This window comes from Nerophis ophidion, linkage group LG01, assembly GCF_033978795.1.
Source record: "Nerophis ophidion isolate RoL-2023_Sa linkage group LG01, RoL_Noph_v1.0, whole genome shotgun sequence".
NCBI classification, from domain to species: Eukaryota; Metazoa; Chordata; class Actinopteri; order Syngnathiformes; family Syngnathidae; genus Nerophis; species Nerophis ophidion.
In genome coordinates, this window is record NC_084611.1 from 41,704,651 (window position 1) to 41,726,817 (window position 22,167).

The 22,167-nt window shown below is 40.5% G+C and overlaps 1 protein-coding gene across 5 annotated transcripts in view; it reads left to right on the forward strand.

Annotated features, from left to right (window-relative positions):
- Window positions 1-22,167, forward strand: part of nos1 (nitric oxide synthase 1 (neuronal)) — a 194,548-nt gene that overhangs the window by 165,395 nt on the left and 6,986 nt on the right. For 4 of the 5 annotated variants that reach the window (XM_061903187.1, XM_061903196.1, XM_061903215.1 and 1 more), the window contains 6 exons: window positions 776-986; window positions 9,522-9,609; window positions 9,682-9,803; window positions 14,083-14,231; window positions 15,956-16,150; window positions 16,237-16,355. In XM_061903187.1, coding sequence (XP_061759171.1) covers window positions 776-986; window positions 9,522-9,609; window positions 9,682-9,803; window positions 14,083-14,231; window positions 15,956-16,150; window positions 16,237-16,355 — 884 coding nt within the window. Of the gene's footprint in view, window positions 1-775; window positions 987-9,521; window positions 9,610-9,681; window positions 9,804-14,082; window positions 14,232-15,955; window positions 16,151-16,236; window positions 16,360-22,167 lie in introns of those variants that run through there. The other variant, XM_061903206.1, reaches the window with a different exon arrangement.

The following is a 22,167-nucleotide window of genomic DNA, read 5'->3' on the forward strand; positions in this document are numbered from 1 at the left end:
GGTGCCACGATTGGGTATAAAAACAGCTTCCCAAAAAATGCTCAGTCTTTCTCAAGAAAGGATGGGGTGAGGTACACCCCTTTGTCCACAACTGCATGAGCAAATAGTCAAACAGTTTAAGAACAACGTTTTTTAAAGTGCAATTGCAAGAAATTTAGGGATTTCAACATATTCAGCCCATAATATCATCAAAAGGTTCAGAGAATCTGGAGAAATCAACATTGAATGACCGTGACCTTCGATCCCTCGGACGGCACTGTATCAAAAACCGACATCAATCTCTAAAGGATATCACCACATGGGCTCAGGAACACTTCAGAAAACCACTGTCACTAAATACAGTTTGTCGCTACATCTGTAAGTGCAAGTTAAAGCTCTATTATGCAAAGCGAAAGCCATTCATCAACAACATCCAGAAACGCCGCCGGCTTCTCTTCTTCTTTTTTCTCAGAGGAGAAAATATGCTTTATTCAAATAAATATATTATTTATAAAGCAAGTTTGAGGATAATTGGCACATTTTCACCTAGTCCCAGCCTTGGCACGCATATACAGTATGTGTCCTCTTTTTGGGATTTCAGCCCACTGACAGATATTTGTCAGAGCTCCCAATGCCATTTTAAGATGTGTAGTGAAGCCTGCATTTTTTTTGTATTGTAGCAAACAAGTGAGGGAGCTAATAGATCTTTTTCATAAACACACTGTAGGGTGCAGGTATGACTCGATGTTGTTTTGATAGAGGAGCATATAACAGTGCATTGTCTTCCGTCCTCCAGGGCCTTCAGGAGTACGAGGAGTGGAAGTGGTTCAACACTCCCACGCTGGTGGAGGTACTGGAAGAGTTCCCGTCCATCCAGCTGCCCTCCACCTTGCTGCTCACCCAGCTGCCTCTGCTGCAGCCTCGCTACTACTCCATCAGCTCCTCGCCGGACGTACACCCAGGGGAGATTCACCTCACTGTGGCCGTGGTCTCCTACCGGGCCAAAGGTCAGTGTCTTGTATATTCATGATCATTTCCACTGCTACAATTTGAAGGCCTACTGTAATTAGATTTTCTTATTTAAACGGGGATAGCTGGTCCATTCTATGTGTCATACTTGATCATTTCGCGATTATGCCATATTTTTGCTGAAAGGATTTAGTATATAACATCGACGATAAAGTTCGCAACTTTTGGTCGCTAATAAAAAAGCCTTGCCTGTACCGGAAGTAGCAGACGATGTGCGCGTGACGTCACAGGTTGTGGAGCTCCTCACATCCTCACATTGTTTACAATCAAGGCCACCAGCAGCAACGATTTCCCCATTAATTTGAGCAAGGATGAAAGATTCGTGGTTGAGGAAAGTGAGAGTGAAGGACTAGAAGAAAAAAAAATAAGTCGAGGTCAGTGGGAGCAATTCAGATGTTATTAGACACATTTACTAGGATAATTCTGGGAAATCCCTTATCTGCTTATTGTGTTACTAGTGTTTTAGTGAGATTATATGGTCGTACCTGAAAGTCGGAGGGGTGTGGCCACGGGTGTGGTGACCGCCAGTGTCTCTGAGGGAAACCACGTTTTTTTCCCCCCTCCTCCACGGTGGAAGCATCCCACGTTCGGGGCCGGCCGGTCGGAGGAGCCAAGAAGTTTTTTGTGTTGGTGCACTAATTGTAAGTGTATCTTGTGTTGTTTATGTTGATTTAATAAAAAAATTAAAATAAAAAATTATACAAAATTCTTCTGCGGCCCGGTACCAATCGAGCCGCGGCCCCGAGTCCCTGCAAGCCGGGCAGAAAAGATGAGACTCGATCAATAGCGTGCAGCTAAGAAGTCATTTTATTGTTGCCGTCCTGTTTCGAGGCCGGAAAGTCAAGAAGTGACTCACCGTCTGTGAAAAGCCTCTGCTGGCTGAGAGAAGAAAGGAGAAAAATAAAACTAGGCGATAAGTCAAAAACCCTAAATGGCTTAACTTGCTACATCTTTACCTTCCTTCACACATACATCCTGCAGCGTCTGAGCCGAGATATGACATCTCTCAAAAAGCATTTTTTCAACTCCAGATCCGAGGATACAGGTATTGAACTCCTCAAAATGGGTATTGGTCCACCTTAGCAACTTGATTTGATCTTTCTGTGGTGCTCATGAACAGAGCAATTGAGTAACAGGACTGAAAGTTTTTAGCAAATGAATGACCTATAGCCGCATGGCATTTATCAAGTCAAAGTTTATCAGTAAAAACCTGTTTAAAATCCAGAGGTGATCGTGCATTTTCTGCTGTGGCTCCAAAACTTTGGAACAACATCCTGCTTGCTATTCAGACGGCTCCCTCCTTAATGACTTTTAAATCATGTCTTAAAACACATTTTTACTCTTTGGCTTATAAACCAGCATGAGAGTAGTGTGATTTTAGTCTATTTTATTTTCTTTGATGTCCATCCAACCATCCATTTTCTACCGCTTGCCCCTTTTGGGGTTCTCAGCTGCATTCGGGCGGAAGGCGGGGTACACCCTGGACAAGGTGCCACCTTATCGCAGTTTCTCTGATGTATTTAGTATTTCATAGTTAAATGTTTGATATTGCTAACTCTCCTAGCATGTACGTCTCAACTTCTGTGCAGCACTTTGTGAAACTTCTATTGTATTTTTTTAAATGAGCTATATGAATAAAGTGGATTGGATTGGGTTGGAATGAGAGCATGACAAAAATACAGCTGGCTACACTGTTAAGGTGCAGTTGAAATAAAATAATAAATTATAAATCATGTGCAAAATTAAATACAGTATTTCCTTGAATTGCCACCGGGGCGCTAATTAATTTAAAACATCTTCTCACTCGGGCGCTTACCAAAGGTATGCGGTAAAGGCAAGCATGTGCTTATAATTTTGAGTGTGATGTAAGGATACCATCATGAAAAGCACATTTAATAAAAAAAAACGTTATTATGGTCTTACCTTTACTTATAAATGAAGTCCATGCACAGCTCCTTCTAATCAAAAGCATCGATAACTTGTCTATAGAAGTCTTCCTTATCTTTCTTCAGTTTTAAAAGTCTCTCTGTCTCGATGGAGATTTTCCTTTATTATCTCCTGCTTCGATTGAAAGTCCAGTTTAGAAAACTGTTTTATTTTAGATATGTAATCCTCCATGTTAAAAGTGCAAGCGAGAGGAAAAAATAAACGATCGCTGCTCACTCTTGCTGCTTGTTGTCACTTCTTCTGCAGCCGAGTAGTTGCAAGAAGAATCACTAGCGCCCTCTACCACCAGGAGGCGGGAGTCATTTAATGACTTATATTTGACACACACAGCTACGGTATATTAATAAAACATTACTGTTCTTTTTAGCATATTCAATAGCTTAGACCTTAAATTCTACTGAATAGCTCTTAATCTTCTTCCCTTTATCCGATTTCAAATTATTGAAATCAGCCTCCTCCATTTTGAAAATGATGACAGGTGAAGTGTCACTCATGCTAATTATTTGGCGAAACGAGTTTAACCCGACGGAAATTCTAGACATGCGCTAATTAAAATATTTTGCAAAACGAGTTTGACCCGGTGTTAATCCTGAGCCGGCGGTAATGCTAAACTTGCGCTAATTATTTTGCGAAACGAGTTTGACCCGGCAGTAATTCTAGGCAGGTGCATACTATATACCCGGCGGAAATTCAAGGAAATACGGTAATACTAATAAATGCATACAAGTAAGAACAGCAATGATTTTCACTGTTCATTTTATTTTTGATTTTTATATTTTATGTCCTAAGCCAGTGGTTCTCAACCTTTTTTCAGTTATGTACCCCCTGTGAACATTTTTTTAATTCAAGTAGCCCCTAATCAGAGCAAAGCAATACAGCACTATGTCATCAGTTTCTGATTTTTTAAATTGTATAAAAGTGCAAAATGTTGCTCATTTGTAGTGGTCTTTCTTGAACTATTTGGAAAAAAAGATATGAAAATAACTAAAACTTGTTGAAAAATAAACAAGTGATTCAATTATGAATAAATATTTCTACACATAGACGTAATCGTCAACTTAAAGTGCCCTCTTTGGGGATTGTAATAGAGATCCATCTGGATTCATGAACTTCATTCTAAACATTTCTTCACAAAAAAGGAAATCTTTAACATCAATATTTATGGAATATGTCCACAAAACATATAGCTGTCAACACTGAATATTGCATTGTTGCATTTCTTTTCACAGTTTATGGACTTACATTCATATTTTGTTGAAGTATTATTCAATAAATATATTTATAAATGATTTTTGAATTGTTGCTATTTTTAGAATATTTTAAAAACATCTTACGTACCCCTTGGCATACCTTCAAGTACCCCCAGGGGTACGCGTACCCCCATTTGAGAACCACTGTCCTAGGCTAAGGAATATAATTCACACCACTCTCCACTTTCACGCCGCTCGCTCTGATTCTCAGAAGTCGGCCGACTTACAGTCGCGATCAAAAGTTTACATCCACTTGTAAAGAACATAATGTCATGGCTGTCTTGAGTTTCTAATCATTTCTACAACTCTTATTTTTTTATGATAGAGTGATTGGAGCACATACTTGTTGCTCACAAAAGCATTCATGAAGTTTGCTCCTTTTATGAATTTATTATGGCTCTACTGAAAATGTGAGCAAATGTGCTGGGTCAAAAGTATACATACAGCAATGTTAATGTTTGCTTACATGTTCCTTGGCAAGTTTCACTGCAATAAGGCGCTTTTGGTAGCCATCCACAAGCTTCTGCTTGAATTTTTGACCACTCCTCTTGACAAAATTGGTGCAGTTCAGCTAAATGTGTTGCTTTTCTGACATGGACTTGTTTCTTCAGCATTGTCCACACATTTAAAGGCCTACTGAAATGAGATGTTCTTATTTAAACGGAGATAGCAGGTCCATTTTATGTGTCATTCTTGATCATTTCACAATATTTCCATATTTTTGCTGAAAGGATTTAGTAGAGAACATCGACGATATATTTCGCAACTTTTGGTGCTGATAAAAAAGCCTTGTCTTTACCGGAAGTCGCAGATGATGACGTCACAAGGGTGAGGGCTCCTCACGTCCTCACATTGTTTATAATGGGAGCCTCCATCAGCAAGAGCTATTCGGACCGAGAAAACGACAATTTCCCCATTAATTTGAGCGAGGATGAAAGATTCGTGGATGATGATATTGATAGCGAAGGACTAGAAAAAAATAAAATAAAGTAAAAAAAAAAAAGGCGATTGCATTGGGACGGATTCAGATATTTTTAGACACATTTACTAGGATAATTCTGGGAAATTCCTTATCTTTCTATTGCGTTGCTAGTGTTTTAGTGAGATTAGATAGTACTTGATAGTCGGAGGGGTGTGTCCACGGGTGTCTTGAGGCCAGTGTCTGAGGGAAGTCACGGCAGATACAAGGACGGCACAAACTCCACAGTTCTCCGGTAAGAGGCGACTTTTTAACACAATTTTCTCACTGAAACCTGCCGGTTGACAAGTGGTCGGGAACCATGTTCGCTTGACCGCTCTGATCCATAGTAAAGTTTCTCCTCCGGGAATTTTAAATAAGGAATTACCGTGTGTTTGTGTGGCTAAAGGCTAAAGCTTCCCAACTCCATCTTTCTACTTTGACTTCTCCATTATTAATTGAACAAACTGCAAAAGATTCAGCAACACAGATGTCCAGAATACTGTGTAATTGCGCGATTAAAAGAGACAACTTTTAGCCCTAAGCTAATATTTCCTGACAGTCCATGACGTCATGCGCACGCGTCATCATTCCGTAAAGTTTTCAACAAGAAACTCCGCGGGAAATTTCAAATTGTAATTTAGTAAACTAAACTGGCTGTATTGGCATGTGTTGCAATGTTAATATTTCATCATTGATATATAAACTATCGGACTGCGTGGTCGGTAGTAGTGGGTTTCAGTAGGCCTTTAAGTCCGGACTTTGGGAAGGCCATTCTAAAACCTTAATTCTACCCTCATTTAGCTATTCCTTTACCACTTTTGATGTGTGTTTGGGGTCATTGTCCTGTTGGAACAGCCAACTGCGCCCAAGACCCAACCTTAGGGCTGATGATTTTAGGTTGTCCTGAAGAATTTGGAGGTAATCCTCCTTTTTCATTGTCCCATTTAAAGCAGCAGTTCCATTGGCAGCAAAACAGGCCCAGTGCATAATGCTACCACCACCATGCTTGACGGTAGGTATGGTGATCCTGGGATTAAAGGCCTCACCTTTTCTCTTCCAAACACTTTGCTGGGTATTGTGGCCAAACAGCTCCATTTTTGTTTCATCCGACCACAGAACTTTCCTCCAGAAGGTCTTATCTTTGTCTTTGTGATGTCCAATGAAACAAAAATTGAGCTGTTTGGCCACAATACAATAATAATGGTAAAGGAATGGCTGAATCAGGCAAGAATGAAGGTTTTAGAATGGCCTTCCCAAAGTCCTGACTTAAAACGTGTGGACAATGCTGAAGAAACAAGTCCGTGTCAGAAAAGCAACACATTTAGCTGAACTGCACCAATTTTGTCAAGAGGAGTGGACAAAAATTCAAGCAGAAGCTTGTGGATGGCTACCAAAAGCGCCTTATTGCAATGAAACTTGCCAAGGGAAATGGAAGCAAATATTAACCTTGCTTTTGACCCAGCACCATGCTCACATTTTCTGTAAAATCATAATAAATTCATAAAAGAACCAAACTTCATGAATGTATTTTGTGACCAACAAGCAGGGTTTCCCGTGGCGCATTGTTGTTAAAGCGGCTGCCTTAACAACAAAAAGCCAACGGCAATTTTTTTTGTCCTGTCCAGCTTCTCAGGATAATCATATAATTCTTGTAGATGCCCATATCGGCTGTTCAGATTTACTTTACAAAAGAGAAGTGTAGGATACTTCTTTTGTTGCCTTATTTGTACTTGACTTTATTAAATGTATTTATATTATCATTTGGTGCTAAACTAAAGTCCTAACAAGCTGCTACGCTTAGTACTGCCTCTGTCAGTACGTCTCTGCAGCACCCAGCATTGTCCCACCCACACAACAATCTGATTGATTACACGCAGAGCGGTAACAGCCAATCAGCAGTCCGTATTCAGAGCGGTAAAAGCCAATCAGCAGTGATTGGCTGTTAACAGTTTTAAATCTTCTTTTCAAACGCTTGCTGCAAACGCTTATTTACAGTAAGTCATTAATTTGACTTAGTCATTATTTTGCCTTAGTAAGTCAATAATTACTAAGTCAAAATAATGACATACTTAGTATCTAAGTTTGGTTTTTACTTTACGGTCTATTCCACGGACCGCCTGTCCCCCTGGAGAAACACCACCTGAACTAACAAATATTCTAGGGCAGGCCTGGGCAATTATTTTGACTCGGGGGCCACATTTAGAGAAAAAAGATGTGTCTCAGGGCCGGTATATTTATTTTTAGGAACACTAATACAAAACCTCACCATAATGTCCTGAATAAATGCTAAAAACGTTACGATAAACCGCCTTGAAAACGTAATGGAATTTTACATTGAATTTTGACAAAATATCAATGTCACACCCCCTTTCGATAGACACATTTTAGAATCAAGTGAAACGCAACAAAAACGCAACAAACGGTGGAATATGAACGCCGAAGGGTACCAAAAATAAACCCACCTACAATCTGATATATCAGATACATCATTAAGCTTTAGAACTTTGTTGTAAAAATCTCCTTCCACGTCTGTGGAAACGCTTCCCGCCCACACTGCTTGGTGCCTCGTCTTAGCTGCTGTGACGTAGATGACCATAGTAACTAATTAGATGACCATTGTAACTAATTAGATGACCATAGTAACTAATTAGATTACCACAGTAACTGGTATATCATCCATAAGCACATATTCCAACCATTGAAATAATTTGTATAGTTCAAGACTTAGAAAACATGACTGCACAACATAATAGCAGCTACACTTTCCATCTTAAAGATTTAAAAAAAAAAATATTTGAGAATGCCCGGCGGGCCAGAATGAAAAGCTAAACGGACCGCATGTGGCCTCCGGGCTTTAATTTGCCCAGGTCTGTTCTAAGGGGAACACTGAACAAGAATGTGCTCCAATCACTCTATCACAAAAAAAATTGAGTTGTAGTGTCATGTTCTGTGGTCTGGATTCTGTTTAGTTATGTTTTGTTTTGTTTTGACTCAAGCAGTTCCTGTTTTTGTGCACCCTGGTTTGTTTTAGTTTCCGTGACAACCAAGAGTTTCACCTGCCTCATTTGTTTGAACTTACGCACCTGTTGTTAATCATGTCACTATTTAAGCCTGTCATTTTCTGTTGTTCGTTCTGGTGTCATCACTCTTGTTTTTGCTCCGTCCATGCCATCGTTTGTACTGATGTTCATTGTTCATGCTGCTTTGCTCATGTCACAGTAATTGTTTGTTTTATGTTCATAGTTTACGTTTAAATATTAGTTTTGTTCCCTGCGTTAAGTTTTGTGCTTCCACTGCGAGAGCTTTCCGTTTGTAGCTTTTGAGTTAAGATTAAAATCATGTATTTAGCAAGACAATGCCAAGCCACATTCAGCACGTGTTACAACAGCGTGGCTTTGTAAAAAACGAGTGCGGGTACTTTCCTGGCCCGCCTGTAGTCCAGAAGTGTCTCCCATCGAAAATGTGTGGCGCATTATGAAGCCTAAAATAGGACTGAAACTCTACATAAAACAAAAATGGGAAATAATTCCACTTTCAAAGCTTCAACAATTAATTTCCTCAGTTCCCAAACGTTTGAGTGTTGTTCAAAGAAAAGGTGATGTAACACAGTGGTGAACATGCCCTTTCCCAACTACTTTGGCACATGTAGCAGCCATGAAATTCTAAGTTAATTATTATTTGCAAAAAAAAAAATAAAGTTCATGAGTTTAAACATCAAATATCTTGTCTTTGTAGCATATTCAACTGAATATGGGTTGAAAAGGTTTTGCAAATCATTGTATTCCATTTATATTTACATCTAACACAATTTACCAACTCATATGGAAACTGGGTTTGTACCTTCACGCCATGTCCCATCACCTTCCTTTGCATTCCGGGAAAACAAACCCCACCACAGTCCGCGTTTTGACATGTAGGGGTTGTTGGAAACTCAAGACAGCCATGACATTATGGTATATAAAAGTTTTGACCGCGACTGCATGTTTTAGCTTTTGGGGTTTCCATTTCGGTGTTAAAAGCGGTGCACGGACGTCTCAGTTGGATGATGACTACAATGATGGTGATGGCGCTCTCCTCTTCTAACCTTTGCAATTAGCACGTGCTCTCTCCGCCCATCAAGCGGTCGCCAAGCATGAGCAGACGTCACGCACCCGCCCGGACGCTCACATGCGTGTCGCGCACTTGTGCGCACACGCTGGCACCGTCGCGCTCATGTGGGAATTACGGTTGGGTGAAGGGTCTTAGCCCCGGGAAAATGAGCGCAGGGGCCACTCGTCCTTCCCCCACTTTATCGCCGCACTCAAAGCGAGTGGGAGGCGGAGAGCAGAGAAGACGCTAAAGTGCTTGCCTTTCAGATGGAGAGGGACCCGTTCACCACGGAGTGTGCTCCTCCTGGCTCAACAGGATCGAGAAGGGCGACATGGTGCCATGTTTTGTCCGAGGGTAGATGCCGCCGAACGTTTGTTGACTGACTTGCGAAGGTTTTCGCTCATACGCGCTTTTTTTCTCTTAAAGGGCGCCAAACTTCCAGCTGCCCAAAGACCACCAGGCTCCTTGCATCCTGGTGGGCCCAGGAACCGGCATCGCCCCCTTCAGGAGCTTCTGGCAGCAGAGGCTGTTTGATCTCGAACACAAAGGTTAGAGTTGACACTTTATTAACAGGTTTTTACTTTCAGCTCTACACTAACATCCGTCCATCTAGGGCTGGGCGATATATCCATGTACTGGATATACCGTATTTCCTTGAATTGCCGCTGGGGCGCTAATTAGTTTAAAACCTCTTCTCACTCCGGCGCTTACCAAAGGCATGCGGTAAAGGCAAGCTTGCGCTAATTATTTTAAAACCTCTTCTCACTCTGGCGCTTACCAAAGGCATGCGGTAAATTTAGGCCTGCGCTTATGAATTTGAGTGTGATGTAAGGATACCATCATGAAAAGCACATTTAATTAAAAAAAACGTTATTATGGTCTTACCTTTACTTATGAATGAAGTCCATGTGCAGCTCCTTCTGATCAAAAGCATCGATAACTTGTTTATAAAAGTCTTCCTTATTTTTCTTCAGTTTTAAAAGTCTCTCTGTCTCTATGGAGATCTTCCTTTATACCTCCTGCTTCGATTGAAAGTCCAGTTAAGAAAACTGTTTTATTTTAGATATGTAATCCTCCATGTTAAAAGTGCAAGCGAGGGGAAAAAATAAACGATCGCTGCTCACTCTTGCTGCTTGTTGTCACTTCTTCTGCAGCCGAGTAGTCGCAAGAAGGATCACTAGCGCCCTCTACCACCAGGAGGTGGGAGTCATTTAATGACTCATATTTGACACACACAGCTACGGTATATTAATAAAACATAGCTGCTTACTGTTCTTTTTAGCATATTCAATAGCTTGGACCTTAAATCTTACTGAATAGCTCTTAATCTTCTTCCCTTTATGCAATTTCAAATGATTGAAATCAGCCTCCTCCATTTTGAAAATAATGACAGGTGAAGTGTCACTCGTGACGTGACGAGTTTGACCCGGCGGAAATTTGAGGCATATGCTAATTATTTGGCGAAACGAGTTTGACCCGGCGGAAATTCTGTACACGCGCTAATAAAAATAATATTTTGCGAAACGAGTTTGACCCGGCGTTAATCCTGAGCCGGCGGTAATGCTAAGCATGCGCTAATTATTTTGTGAAACGAGTTTGACCCGGCAGTAATTCTAGGCAGGCGCATACTATATACCCGGCAACAATTCAAGGAAATACGGTAGTTACTGTGGTAATGTAAGTCACAGCAGCTCAGACGAGGCACCAAGCAGTGTGGGCGGGAAGCGTTTCCACAGACGCCGAAGGAGATTTTCACAACAAAGTTCTAAAGCTTAGTGATGTATCAGATTGTCAGTGGGTTTATTTTGTACCCTTCGCGTTCATACTTCACTGTTTGTTGCGTTTTTATTGCGTTTCACTTGATTCTAAAATGTGTCGGTCGAAAGGGGTGTGACATTGATATTTTGTCACTATTCAGTGTTTTATCCTTTATAGAATTTTTTTTAATTCCATTGTGTTTTTAAGGCGGTCTGTAGTAAAATTTTTAGCATTCAATCAGACATTATTGTTAGGTTTTGTATTAGTGTTCCTAAAAATACATATACCGGCCCCCAGACACATTTTTTTCTCTAAATGTGACCGCCGAGTCAAAATTATTGCCCAGGCCTGCACTACAAGGCTCTCCCACTCTTCCTTGTCTCTCCTTCTCACAGACAGCAAGCGCACCTTCTTACATACGTCACATACTGTCACCTCATACGCGGAGCAGAGAGGTAGCGGCACGGGTAACGTTAGCTCTGATGCTAGCGGAGCCGTGCGAGTGGTAATACAAGAGAAAGAAGGTGCCAATCTGGTAAAAAATGAAGGAAGAATTAATTCCCAAGAAAAAACAGCAGGGGGTCTATCGTCTGGCGGTGGTTTGGCTTCAAGCGGGAAGATGTCGAACAAACAAACGGTATTTTGTCAAGTGTGGGACAAAAGCGTTGCTACAAAAAGTAGCATTACTGCTAATATGTAACATCATTTGAAAAGTCACCTGCTAGAGAATGAAGAGTGATTACTCCGCATGTCAACATCTCCATTCGGTGCCACGCTAACAAAATGCCGAGGCCACCATTTCGACAACACCGTATGAAAAAAATTGTCAACAACATAAGTTGATAACGTCCGCTTAACCTACAAACATAGCGATTTGATTTCCTGTTATGCAGCTCATCTTTATTTGACAGTTATTGAAATATCTTGTGTGACATCATGCACAAAAGTGCACTTTATTTGTTTAAAAATATTGTAGTGGTGTTCTGTACAAAAAGTACACTTTAAATTAGTGTTGTTTTGATATTTCATCTTAGTGACATCATGCAGAAAAGTACACTCATAGCTTGTTTTAAAATGTCTCTGACAATCTTGCACTTTCTGTTTTGGAAATGACATGAATGTTTGGGTTTATTAAATACTAAATTAGTCAATTGACTTAGTTGTGATTTCCCTCTCTGCATGAAAGTTTAAAAGTAGCATATATTAATGCAGTATGAAGAAGAATGTTTTAATGTAGACACATAGAATCATCATACTGCTGTGATTATATGCATCAAGTGTTCATTTAAGGCTAAGGCAAAATATGGAGATATATATGGTGTATCGTGACATGGCCTAAAAATATCGAGATATTTAAAAAATGCCATATCGCCCAGCCTCACATCCATCCATTCATCCATTTTCTAATGCTTGTCCCTTTCGGAGTCGCGGGGGGTGCTGGAGCCCATCTCAGCTGCATTCGGGCGGAAGGCGAGGTCCACCCTGGACAAGTCGCCACCTCATCACAGGGCCAACACAGATAGACAGACAACATTCACACTCACATTCAAACACTAGGGACCATTTAATGTTGCCAATCAACCTATCCCCAGGTGCATGTGTTTGGAGGTGGGAGGGGCCTATCTACTGGTGCATGTCTTTGGAGGAAGCCGGAGTACCCGAAGGAACCCACGCAGTCACGGGGAGGACATGCGAACTCCACACAGAAAGATCCTGAGCCCGGGATTGAACTCAGGACTACTGAGGACCTTTGTATCGTGAGGCACATGCACTCACCCCCTGTTCCACCGTGCTGCCCTCAAACTTAACAGTACATTGAAAAACTGGAAGAAGCAATTCCTGAAAGAATTGCTTGGGAATGCTCCAATACTGAAGTTGACTTCAAAATGACCAATTGTTGAAGGAGAGCACACCATTCCAAAACAGGCTGAATATTTTGAAGTTGGAAAAGTTTGAATCAGATGAAAAATGTGGGAATTGTGGACCTTTCAAGAATGTCCCATTGAATTTCCCCAAAAATTGGGAATATCGGGTAAAGCGGGAATTTTTTGGGAAAAAAAACCTTGAATGGTCTGAATGAGTTGAAACGGTTGGTGTTGGAATTTTCGGTCGAGAAATGTTGAAGTAGTAACATGTTGAATTTAGAAATGGTATTACGGAATGTAGAGGTTGTCCTCTAGTGGGTTCCTCGGACCACCACACAGCCACGAGAGCCCAGATTTCAGGGTACAACACTGTTTTATTTTCATCAATGTTGAGAGCCCTTTGCTTTCCAGCAAAATGTATTTTCTTCGTCTGTGTCGCTCTCTCTCTCGCTCCCACTCCAACTCAATCCCCGTTTCTCCTTCCGGCTGCTGCTAATTTAGGAGACAGGTGATTAGATAACAAAGCCCACCTGGGCCAACTACTCATCTACTCGCTGTCTTCGAGGCTGGTCCTTGCACAACCCGTTCCACCTGCAGGCCGGTTCTAATATTAATCAAATATAATCCCGGGGACCGTAGATCGTTCATTTGCGGGCCGGATCTGGCCCGTGGGCCTTGACTTTGACATTCCTGGTCCAGGCACTTATTTAAAATAGCAGAGGCCTTTTCTGTCATGTCATATAGAAGATATTTGACAAGCGTTTTGGTGGCAAAATCTTAAAATCAGCAAAGCGCTCTCGTCATAGGAAATATCTTAGACTAGTGGTTTTTTGCAGTTATTCCTAATAAAAAGCTCATTATTCTTAATCATGTAGAAGATATTTGACTAGGTAGGTCTTTAAAAACATTGTTCTTATAGCAGATTCCTAAAAACAGCAGCGCTCTTCTGTTATGAAACTCTTAAACTATTGATTTTGCAGTTATTCATTGCAAACAGGGGGGGCTCGGGGGCCATAGATAATTCATTCGCGGGCCTTGACTTTGACACCCCTGGTCGGAATAGTCGGAACTAAACTCTAACCACTAGGCCACTGAGTAGGCCTAGTGGTTAGAGTTTAGTTTTTACCGTGTCAGACTTGACATTTTGTCGTCCTCCCTCTGGTGCTAACATGGCGTGACTTAACGACTAACCTGTTTCCTCTAGGGATCGAGTCGTGGCCCATGATCCTGGTGTTTGGCTGCCGGCAGTCCGAGATGGACCACATCTACAAGGAGGAGACCATCCAGGCGAAGAACAAGGAGGTGTTTAAGGAGCTCTACACAGCCTATTCCAGAGAACCTGGCAAACCAAAGGTAGCAAACCTCCTCCTTTTTACCTACCCCGTTTTCATATGAGTTGGGAAATTGTGTTAGATGTAAATATTAACGGAATACAATGATTTGCAAATCATTTTCAACCCATATTCAGTTGAATATGCTACAAAGCCAACATATTTGATATTCAAACTGATAAACTTTTTTTTTTTTTTTTGATAAATCATTAACTTTAGAATTTGATGCCAGCAACACATGACAAAGAAGTTGGTGGCAATAAATACTGATAAAGTTGAGGAATGCTCATTAAACACTTATTTGGAACATCCCACAGGTGTGCAGGCTAATTGGGAACAAGTGGGTGTCATGATTGGGTATAAAAACAGCTTCCCAAAAAATGCTCAGTCTTTCACAAGAAAGGATGGGGCGAGGTACACCCCTTTGCCCACAACTGCGTGAGCAAATAGTCAAACAGTTTAAGAACAACGTTTCTCAAAGAGCAATTGCAAAATATTTAGGGATTTCAACATCTACGGTCCATAATATCATCAAAAGGTTCAAATAATCTGGAGAAATAACTCCACGTAAGCGGCATGGCCGGAAACCAACATTGAATGATCGTGACCTTCGATCACTCAGATGGCACTGTATCAAAAACCGACATCAATCTCTAAAGGATATCACCACATGGGCTCAGAAACACTTCAGAAAACCACTGTCACTACAGTTGGATGCTACATGTAAGTGCACGTTAAAGCTCTACTATGCAAAGCGAAAGCCATTTATCAATAACATCCAGAAATGCCGCCGGCTTCTCTGGGCCCGAGATCATCTAAGATGGACTGATAAAAAAGTGTTCTGTGGTCTGACGAGTCCACATTTTAAATTGTTTTTGGAAATATTCGACATGGTGTCATCCGGACCAAAGGGGAAGCGAACCATCAAGACTGTTATCGACGCAAATTTCAAAAGCCAGCATCTGTGATGGTATGGGGGTGCATCAGTGCCCAAGGCATGGGTAGCTTACACATCTGTGAAGGCACCATTAATGCTGAAAGGTACATACAGGTTTTGAAACAACATATGCTGCCATCCAAGCGCCGTCTTTTTTATGGACACCCCTGCTTATTTCAGCAAGACAATGCCAAGCCACATTCAGCACGTGTTACAACAGCATGGCATCGTAAAATAAGAGTGCAGGTACTTTCCCCGCCCGCTTGCAGTCCAGATCTGTCTCCCATCAAAAATGTGAGGCGCATTATGAAGCGTAAAATACGACAGAGGAGACCCTGGACTGTTGAACAACTGAAGCTCTACATAAATCAAGAATAGGAAAGAATTCCACTTTCAAAGCTTCAACAATTAGTTTCCTCAGTTCCCAAATGTTTATTGAGTGTTGTTAAAAGAAAAGGTGATGTAACACAGTGGTGAACATGCCCTTTCCCAACTACTTTGGCACATGTTGCAGCCATGAAATTCTAAGTAATTATTATTTGCAAAAAAAAAAAAAGTTTTTGAGTTTGAACATCAATTATGTTGTCTTTGTAGTGCATTCAATTTAATATGGGGTGAAAAGGATTTGCAAATCATTGTATTCTGTTTATATTTACATCAAACACAATTTCCCAACTCACATGGAAACAGGGTTTGTAGATGCTAAAGTGCTTTTAGTTCTTCTTTATGCTTTGCAAATGACCTCTTTCTTCTTCTTCTTCTTCTTCTTTTTCTCCTTCTTCTTCTAATGTTGAATGGTTGCCGCTCAGAAATACGTGCAGGATGTTCTACGTGAGCAGCTGTCAGAGAGAGTGTACCAGTGCATGAGGGAGGAGGGAGGACACATCTACGTGTGCGGAGACGTCACTATGGCCGGCGACGTCCTGAAGACGGTGCAGCAAATCATCAAGCAGCAGGGCAACATGAGCCTGGAGGATGCCGGCTTCTACATCAGCAAGCTGCGGGTGCGAGACACAACCAAATATCTCTCCCGTCCATAAAAAAACAAAAACAAAAACGAGTGTCCCAACTCCCAACCTCGTCTCCGCAGGACGAGAACCGCTACCACGAGGACATCTTCGGGGTCACCCTGCGCACTTACGAGGTCACCAACAGACTGCGGTCCGAGTCCATCGCCTACATCGAGGAGAGCAAGAAAGATTCGGACGAGTAAGTGGAGAGCAAATACGCTAGCGGTCCCAGAGAAGCATTATTTCCTAAATATCAAAAATCACGAAGTTAATTGTTCTGTACTGTAACCATGATGATTCTAATTTACATTAAATAAACTTCCATGTGGTCTACATCAACTTAACCACCTCAGAAAACACTTACCACCATAATGACCAACATTAAAATACAGTAAAGTTAAAGTACCACTGATAGTCACACACGCGCTAGGTGTGGTGAAATTACCCTCTGCATTTGACCCATCCCGTTGTTCCACCCCATGGGAGGTGAGGGGAGCAGTGAGCAGCAGCAGTGGCCGCGCTCAGGAATCATTTTGTTGATATAACCCCCAATTCCAACCCTTGATGCTGAGTGCCAAACAGGGAGGTAATGGCTCCCATTTTTATAGTCTTTGGTATGACTCAGCTGGGGTTTGAACTCACGGGCTGACATTCCAACCACAAGGCCACTGAGCTGGTAGCGTAGTAAGCCTGAATATGTATTAAAAGCTAAGCAGAGGTTTTATTTAACAAGTATTTATTTTTTACCACTTTAAAATTGCATACAGTTTGAACAGGCGGCATGGCTAGTAACTTGTAGGTTCCAGGTTCGAATCCCGCTTCCACCATCCTAGTCATTGCCATTGTGTCCTTGGGCAAGACACTTTACCCACCTGCTCCCAGTGACACCCACACTGGTTAAAATGTAATTTACACAATGGGTTTCACTATGTAAAGCACTTTGAGTCACTAGAGAAAAGAGCTATATAAATATAATTCACAATTCACCGCAGTAACACAGTGTTTGAATATTTAATTAGGTGTTTTGTTGGTGTACCACAAGACACACTACAGTTTGAGAATCACTGGTCTAGATCAGGGGTCTCAGACACGGGGCCCGCGGGCCAATTGCGGCCCGCTAGAGGTTATTTTGCGGCCCCCCTCTTAATATCAAAGTTTAATGTGAGTGCGGCTCGCAAGTTTTATATGATTGGAGCTTGACAGCGTTGTTATTTGGGTCCAAAATGGCTCTTTCAACGTTCTGGGTTGCCTAACCCTGCGTTAGTGGAAAAGCGGCAAATGGGTGAAAGTGACGGAGACGTTGCCATGGAGACAAGGTTTTCTTATGTGCCTGGCTGCAGTCACACCGCGACACCTGTCCGTCAGTAATAACGGTCCCCCATAACCTGGACCAATTCCAACATTTTTTTTTTTTTTTTTTAATTGTTTCATGTGCGTTGCCTCACACGATGAACACTACATATATTTGTATATGATGCCGGATAACACTCCGGGAGCCCTCACTTTTTGCGTTTGCTATCCCGGTACTTTCCCGGCTATAATCCGCCGACCGCCATGTTGCTGTAGGGAGGAAAAGCGGAGCGACACACATTGCAGAAACAACATTATTGTCCGTGCGTCGGCTAATGTCAGATATATTCCACAACCCCAAACATGTCTTTTTCAAAGCCTGCAGTGAAGAGAAAGGTTAGTGTTGAGCAAAGACAATTCCAGGAAAAGTGGGGGATGCAATATTTCTTTGTTGAGCAGAGGGGAACCCCGACGTGTCTTATTTGCACAGAAAAAGTTGCGGTGCATAAGGAATACAAATTGAAACGTCAATATACAACTACACATGCTGAAGAGTATGCAAAAAAATGTTTAAGAAATATTTTCTTGCCGCCCAGCCTCACCCAGACTCTGCACCCAGTGGCCCCCCCCCAGGTGAATTGAGTTTGAGACCTCTGCTCTAGATGACATGTATGTAAGACAGGGGTGTCCAAACTTTTTCCACAGAGGGCCGCACACGGAAAAATGTAAGCATGCGGCGGTCATTTTGATATTGTTCATTTTCAAACCATTAACAAAATACATGGATTTTTTTTTTAATCCTTAGGGCTCCTGGGGAGCATAGAGGGTCTCAGTCACTAAAATGTTAAAAATAAGTCAAATTATTATTTTTTATTTTTATTTAATGCTTACAGTAAATCTCTATATCAACTTGAGGTTGATATAATGTAAAACAAATAAGGTTGTATGCCTTTTCTGTCAGACAACTTTGTTTTTTATAGTAAAACTGAAATATGCAGTATTTAGATAGATAGATAGATAGATAGATAGATAGATAGATAGATAGATAGATAGATAGATAGATAGATAGATAGATAGATAGATAGATAGATAGATAGATAGATAGATAGATAGATAGATAGATAGATAGACAGATAGACAGATGGACGGATATAACTTTTTTGATTCCTTCAGGAGAGTTCCTTTATTTAACAATTAAAGCCCTCAAAGATCAATAATGCAGGACACCATTGATTTTAATTATTTAATGTTTTTGAGTAATCACAGTGAAAAGTTAAATAAAATCCTACTAAATATATTTGAGATCCGAAAGGTTCCCCACTCATAAAGTGATGCATTTTTATTAGGTTTTTTTTTACTTTTAACACTTAAATTTCAAGATCAACTTCCGATATATCTGTCGATTTTAAGTTTGAACTATTATTTTGTTTGTTTTATGCTCTTTTGTCAAAACTTTGATGTTTTTATATGGCAACTACACAACATGTGCAATATTTTTTCCACATAAAACATCTTAAAGTGATCATTTTTAAGTAATAATTCATTATAAAATAGATTTTTTTTTGTCCTTTTTTTTTGAGCAATGGAAAAAAAGAAAATATAGACAAAAGGAAAAAAATACTGTCTGCATGGCAGCTTTGTGTCAACATTGCCACTTTTTCTCATTAGATTTCACTTCATTCCACTTTTATTAAATGTTTTTTTTTTCATTTTTGCGATACCATCAATTTTGCAATTTTTGCAGAACGTGTGGCGGGCCGGTAAATGATTAACTGCGGGCCACAAATTTGAACACCCTTGATGTAATATGTATTTGGTGTAAATTTTGCGTAAATTGCTCTCCCCAGTCACATTTATAATCCGCTTTTTAAGTTTTTGTCATGTTTTGGTGATCATGTTTTGTTTAGTTGTGTTAGATTACTTCAAGACTGCAGTAGTTCCTGTTTTTTCACTCCATTGTTTTGTTTCCATGCTGACCAATTAGTTTTCACCTGTCCCCAAGTTACGCACCTGTTTTCACTAATCATGTAACTAATTTTTAAATTGAAAGTCACCAGGAAGTCAGGCTGGTGACTTTACCTCCACTCTACTTCATGCCATGTTTACGATTCACGCTGCTTGTTTCATAGTTCCATGCCAAGTAGGTTTTTGTTTATTGTTCATAGTTTCTGCCTTTGTGCAAGTTTTGTTTCATTAGTCAAGTTTGTTCTCCGCCATTGTGCGCGCCTTTTGTTTGCTTCTTTTTTTGCTTCTTTTTTTGGAGTTATAGTGTTAAAATAAAAGATGTCATTACCTTCATGCCTTGCCTGCTCCAACTTTCCTTTGCATTCCGAAAAAACAAACCCCCAAAGTTCACCTTCTGACAGAAAGTCGCCAGCCTGACTTCCTGGCAACTTTCAATTTAAATAATAGTTACATGATTAGTGAAAACAGGTGCGTGACTTGGGGACAGGTTAAAACTAATGGGTTGGCATGGAAAAAAAAACAATGGAGTGAAAAAACTGGAACTAATGGAGTCTTGAAGTAATCTACACAACTAAACAAAACATGATTACCAAGACATGACAGTTTTTCTGATAACGGTTCAAGTGAGGAGGCGTTACTGTCATATTGCAAATGAAAACAACCTCCCTGAGCACTGCACGATTAACCAAATTATAATCGTGACCACAATTTGGCCAGCTACGATCACATGAGGGTGATCGTCAGCGATATCAGCATTTAAAAAAACAGGCTTCGCTGCATTTTAAAGCCTGCACGTCAACGAAAAACAGTCAGCCACACAAGAACACATTGACTTGGGGACGGCATCGCTCGGTTTGTAGAGCGAGTTCCTGGTTCGATTCCCAGCTTCCGCCATCCTCGTCATGTCTGTTGTGTCCTTGATCAAGTCACTTCACCCTTGCTCCTGATGGGTCGTGGTTAGGGCCTCGCGAATGAATGTGTGTGTGTGAACTAGAGTTGCACGGTATACTGGTATTGGTATAGTACCGCGATATTAAAGAATCATATTCGGTACTACACAGCCTTTGAAAAGTACCGGTCCACATAATAGTGAGAGTCCAGTCCATAGTGGCTCTAAGATAAGAGTGAGAGATTCAGTCCATAGGGGATCTAACATAATAATGTGAAAGTCCAGTTCATAGTGGATCTAACGTAATAGTGAGAGTCCAGTTTATAGTGGCTCTAGCATAATAGGGAACTGGGCAAATTAAGGCCCGGGGGCCACATGCGGACAGGTTATGCTTTTCAATCAGGCCCGCCGGACATTCCCAAATATTTTTTTTAGATCTTCAAGATGGAAATTGTAGCTGCCATTATGATTTGCAGTGATGTTTTCAAATTACTGTGAGTCTTGAACTATACAAAGTATTTCAATGGTTGAAATCTGCTCTTCTGCATGAGATACTAGTTACTATGGTAATATAATTAGTTACTATGCTAATCTAATTTGTTACTATGGTAATCTAAGTCATGGCAGCTCAGACAAGGCACCAAGCAGTGTGGGTGGTGAGCGTTTCCACAGAGTGTTTCCAGAGCGATAAACCTGAAATGAGGGTGTCAGGGACAGACGTGGAAAGACATTTTTACAACAAAGTTCTAAAGCTTAGTGATATATCAGATACATCAGATTGTAAGTGTTTTTTTTTACCCTTCACTTTCATATTTTCTTGTGTTTGTTGCATTTTTGTTGCGTTTTGCTTGATTGTAAAATATGTCGATCGAGAGGGGGTGTGACATTCATATGTTGTCAATATTCAGCGTTTTATCGTTCATAGATAATATTGTAAATCCCACCTTCTTTATTTTCAGGTACATTCTGGGTGTCTCGTTCAGTAAAAAAATGTAAAATTCCAATTTGTTTTTTAAGACAGTCTCTCATAACTTTTTTAGCATTCAATCAGACATCATTGTGAGTTTTTGTGTTAGTGTTCTTAAAAATCAGATATACCGGCCCCCAGACACATTTTTTTCTCAAAATTTTGCCCCCCGAGTTAAAATAATTGCCTAGACCTGCTTAACACGATTAGTAATTAATAATTCCGCTGGTAATCACAGTGTTGAAAATAACGTTCAACATATAAAACAATCTCATGCATTTTAATCCATCCATCCATTTTCTACCGCACCTGTTCAAGAAGTCGCATCAATGGTAAGAAGTATTTTATTTATTATTGGTTAGCTTCAGAATTAGAATTTTATTAAAAAAAAAAAAAAGACTCATTGTACTCCAAAAATGTTGGTCTTACTTAAAAATGCGTGTATTTAGTTGTATTCAGTGTTAAAAAAATATATTAAATGGCTCTCACGGTAATACACTTTAAAATATTTGGCTTTCATGGCTCTCTCAGCCAAAAAGGTTCCTGACCCCTGGGCTAGAGTATACAGATGAGTCTTAAGATGGGACTTAGATGCTTCTACTTCAGTGTTTTCAATTATGTTTAATGTACCCTAAGATTTCTTGTTAAAATAAAGCCAAAAATGCCATTTTTTTGGTCCCCTTTATTTAGAAAAGTACCGAAAAGTATCATAATTATTTTGGTACCGGTACCAAAGTATTGGTATCGGGGACAACACTCGTGTGAATGGGTAAATGTGGAAATAGCATCAAAGTGCATTGAGCACTGTGAATGTAGAAAATGCTTTATACATAAGTCAGTATAACCCATTTACATGTGGAGCCAATATACACGTTCAGGGTTGCTACACAAATGTATAGG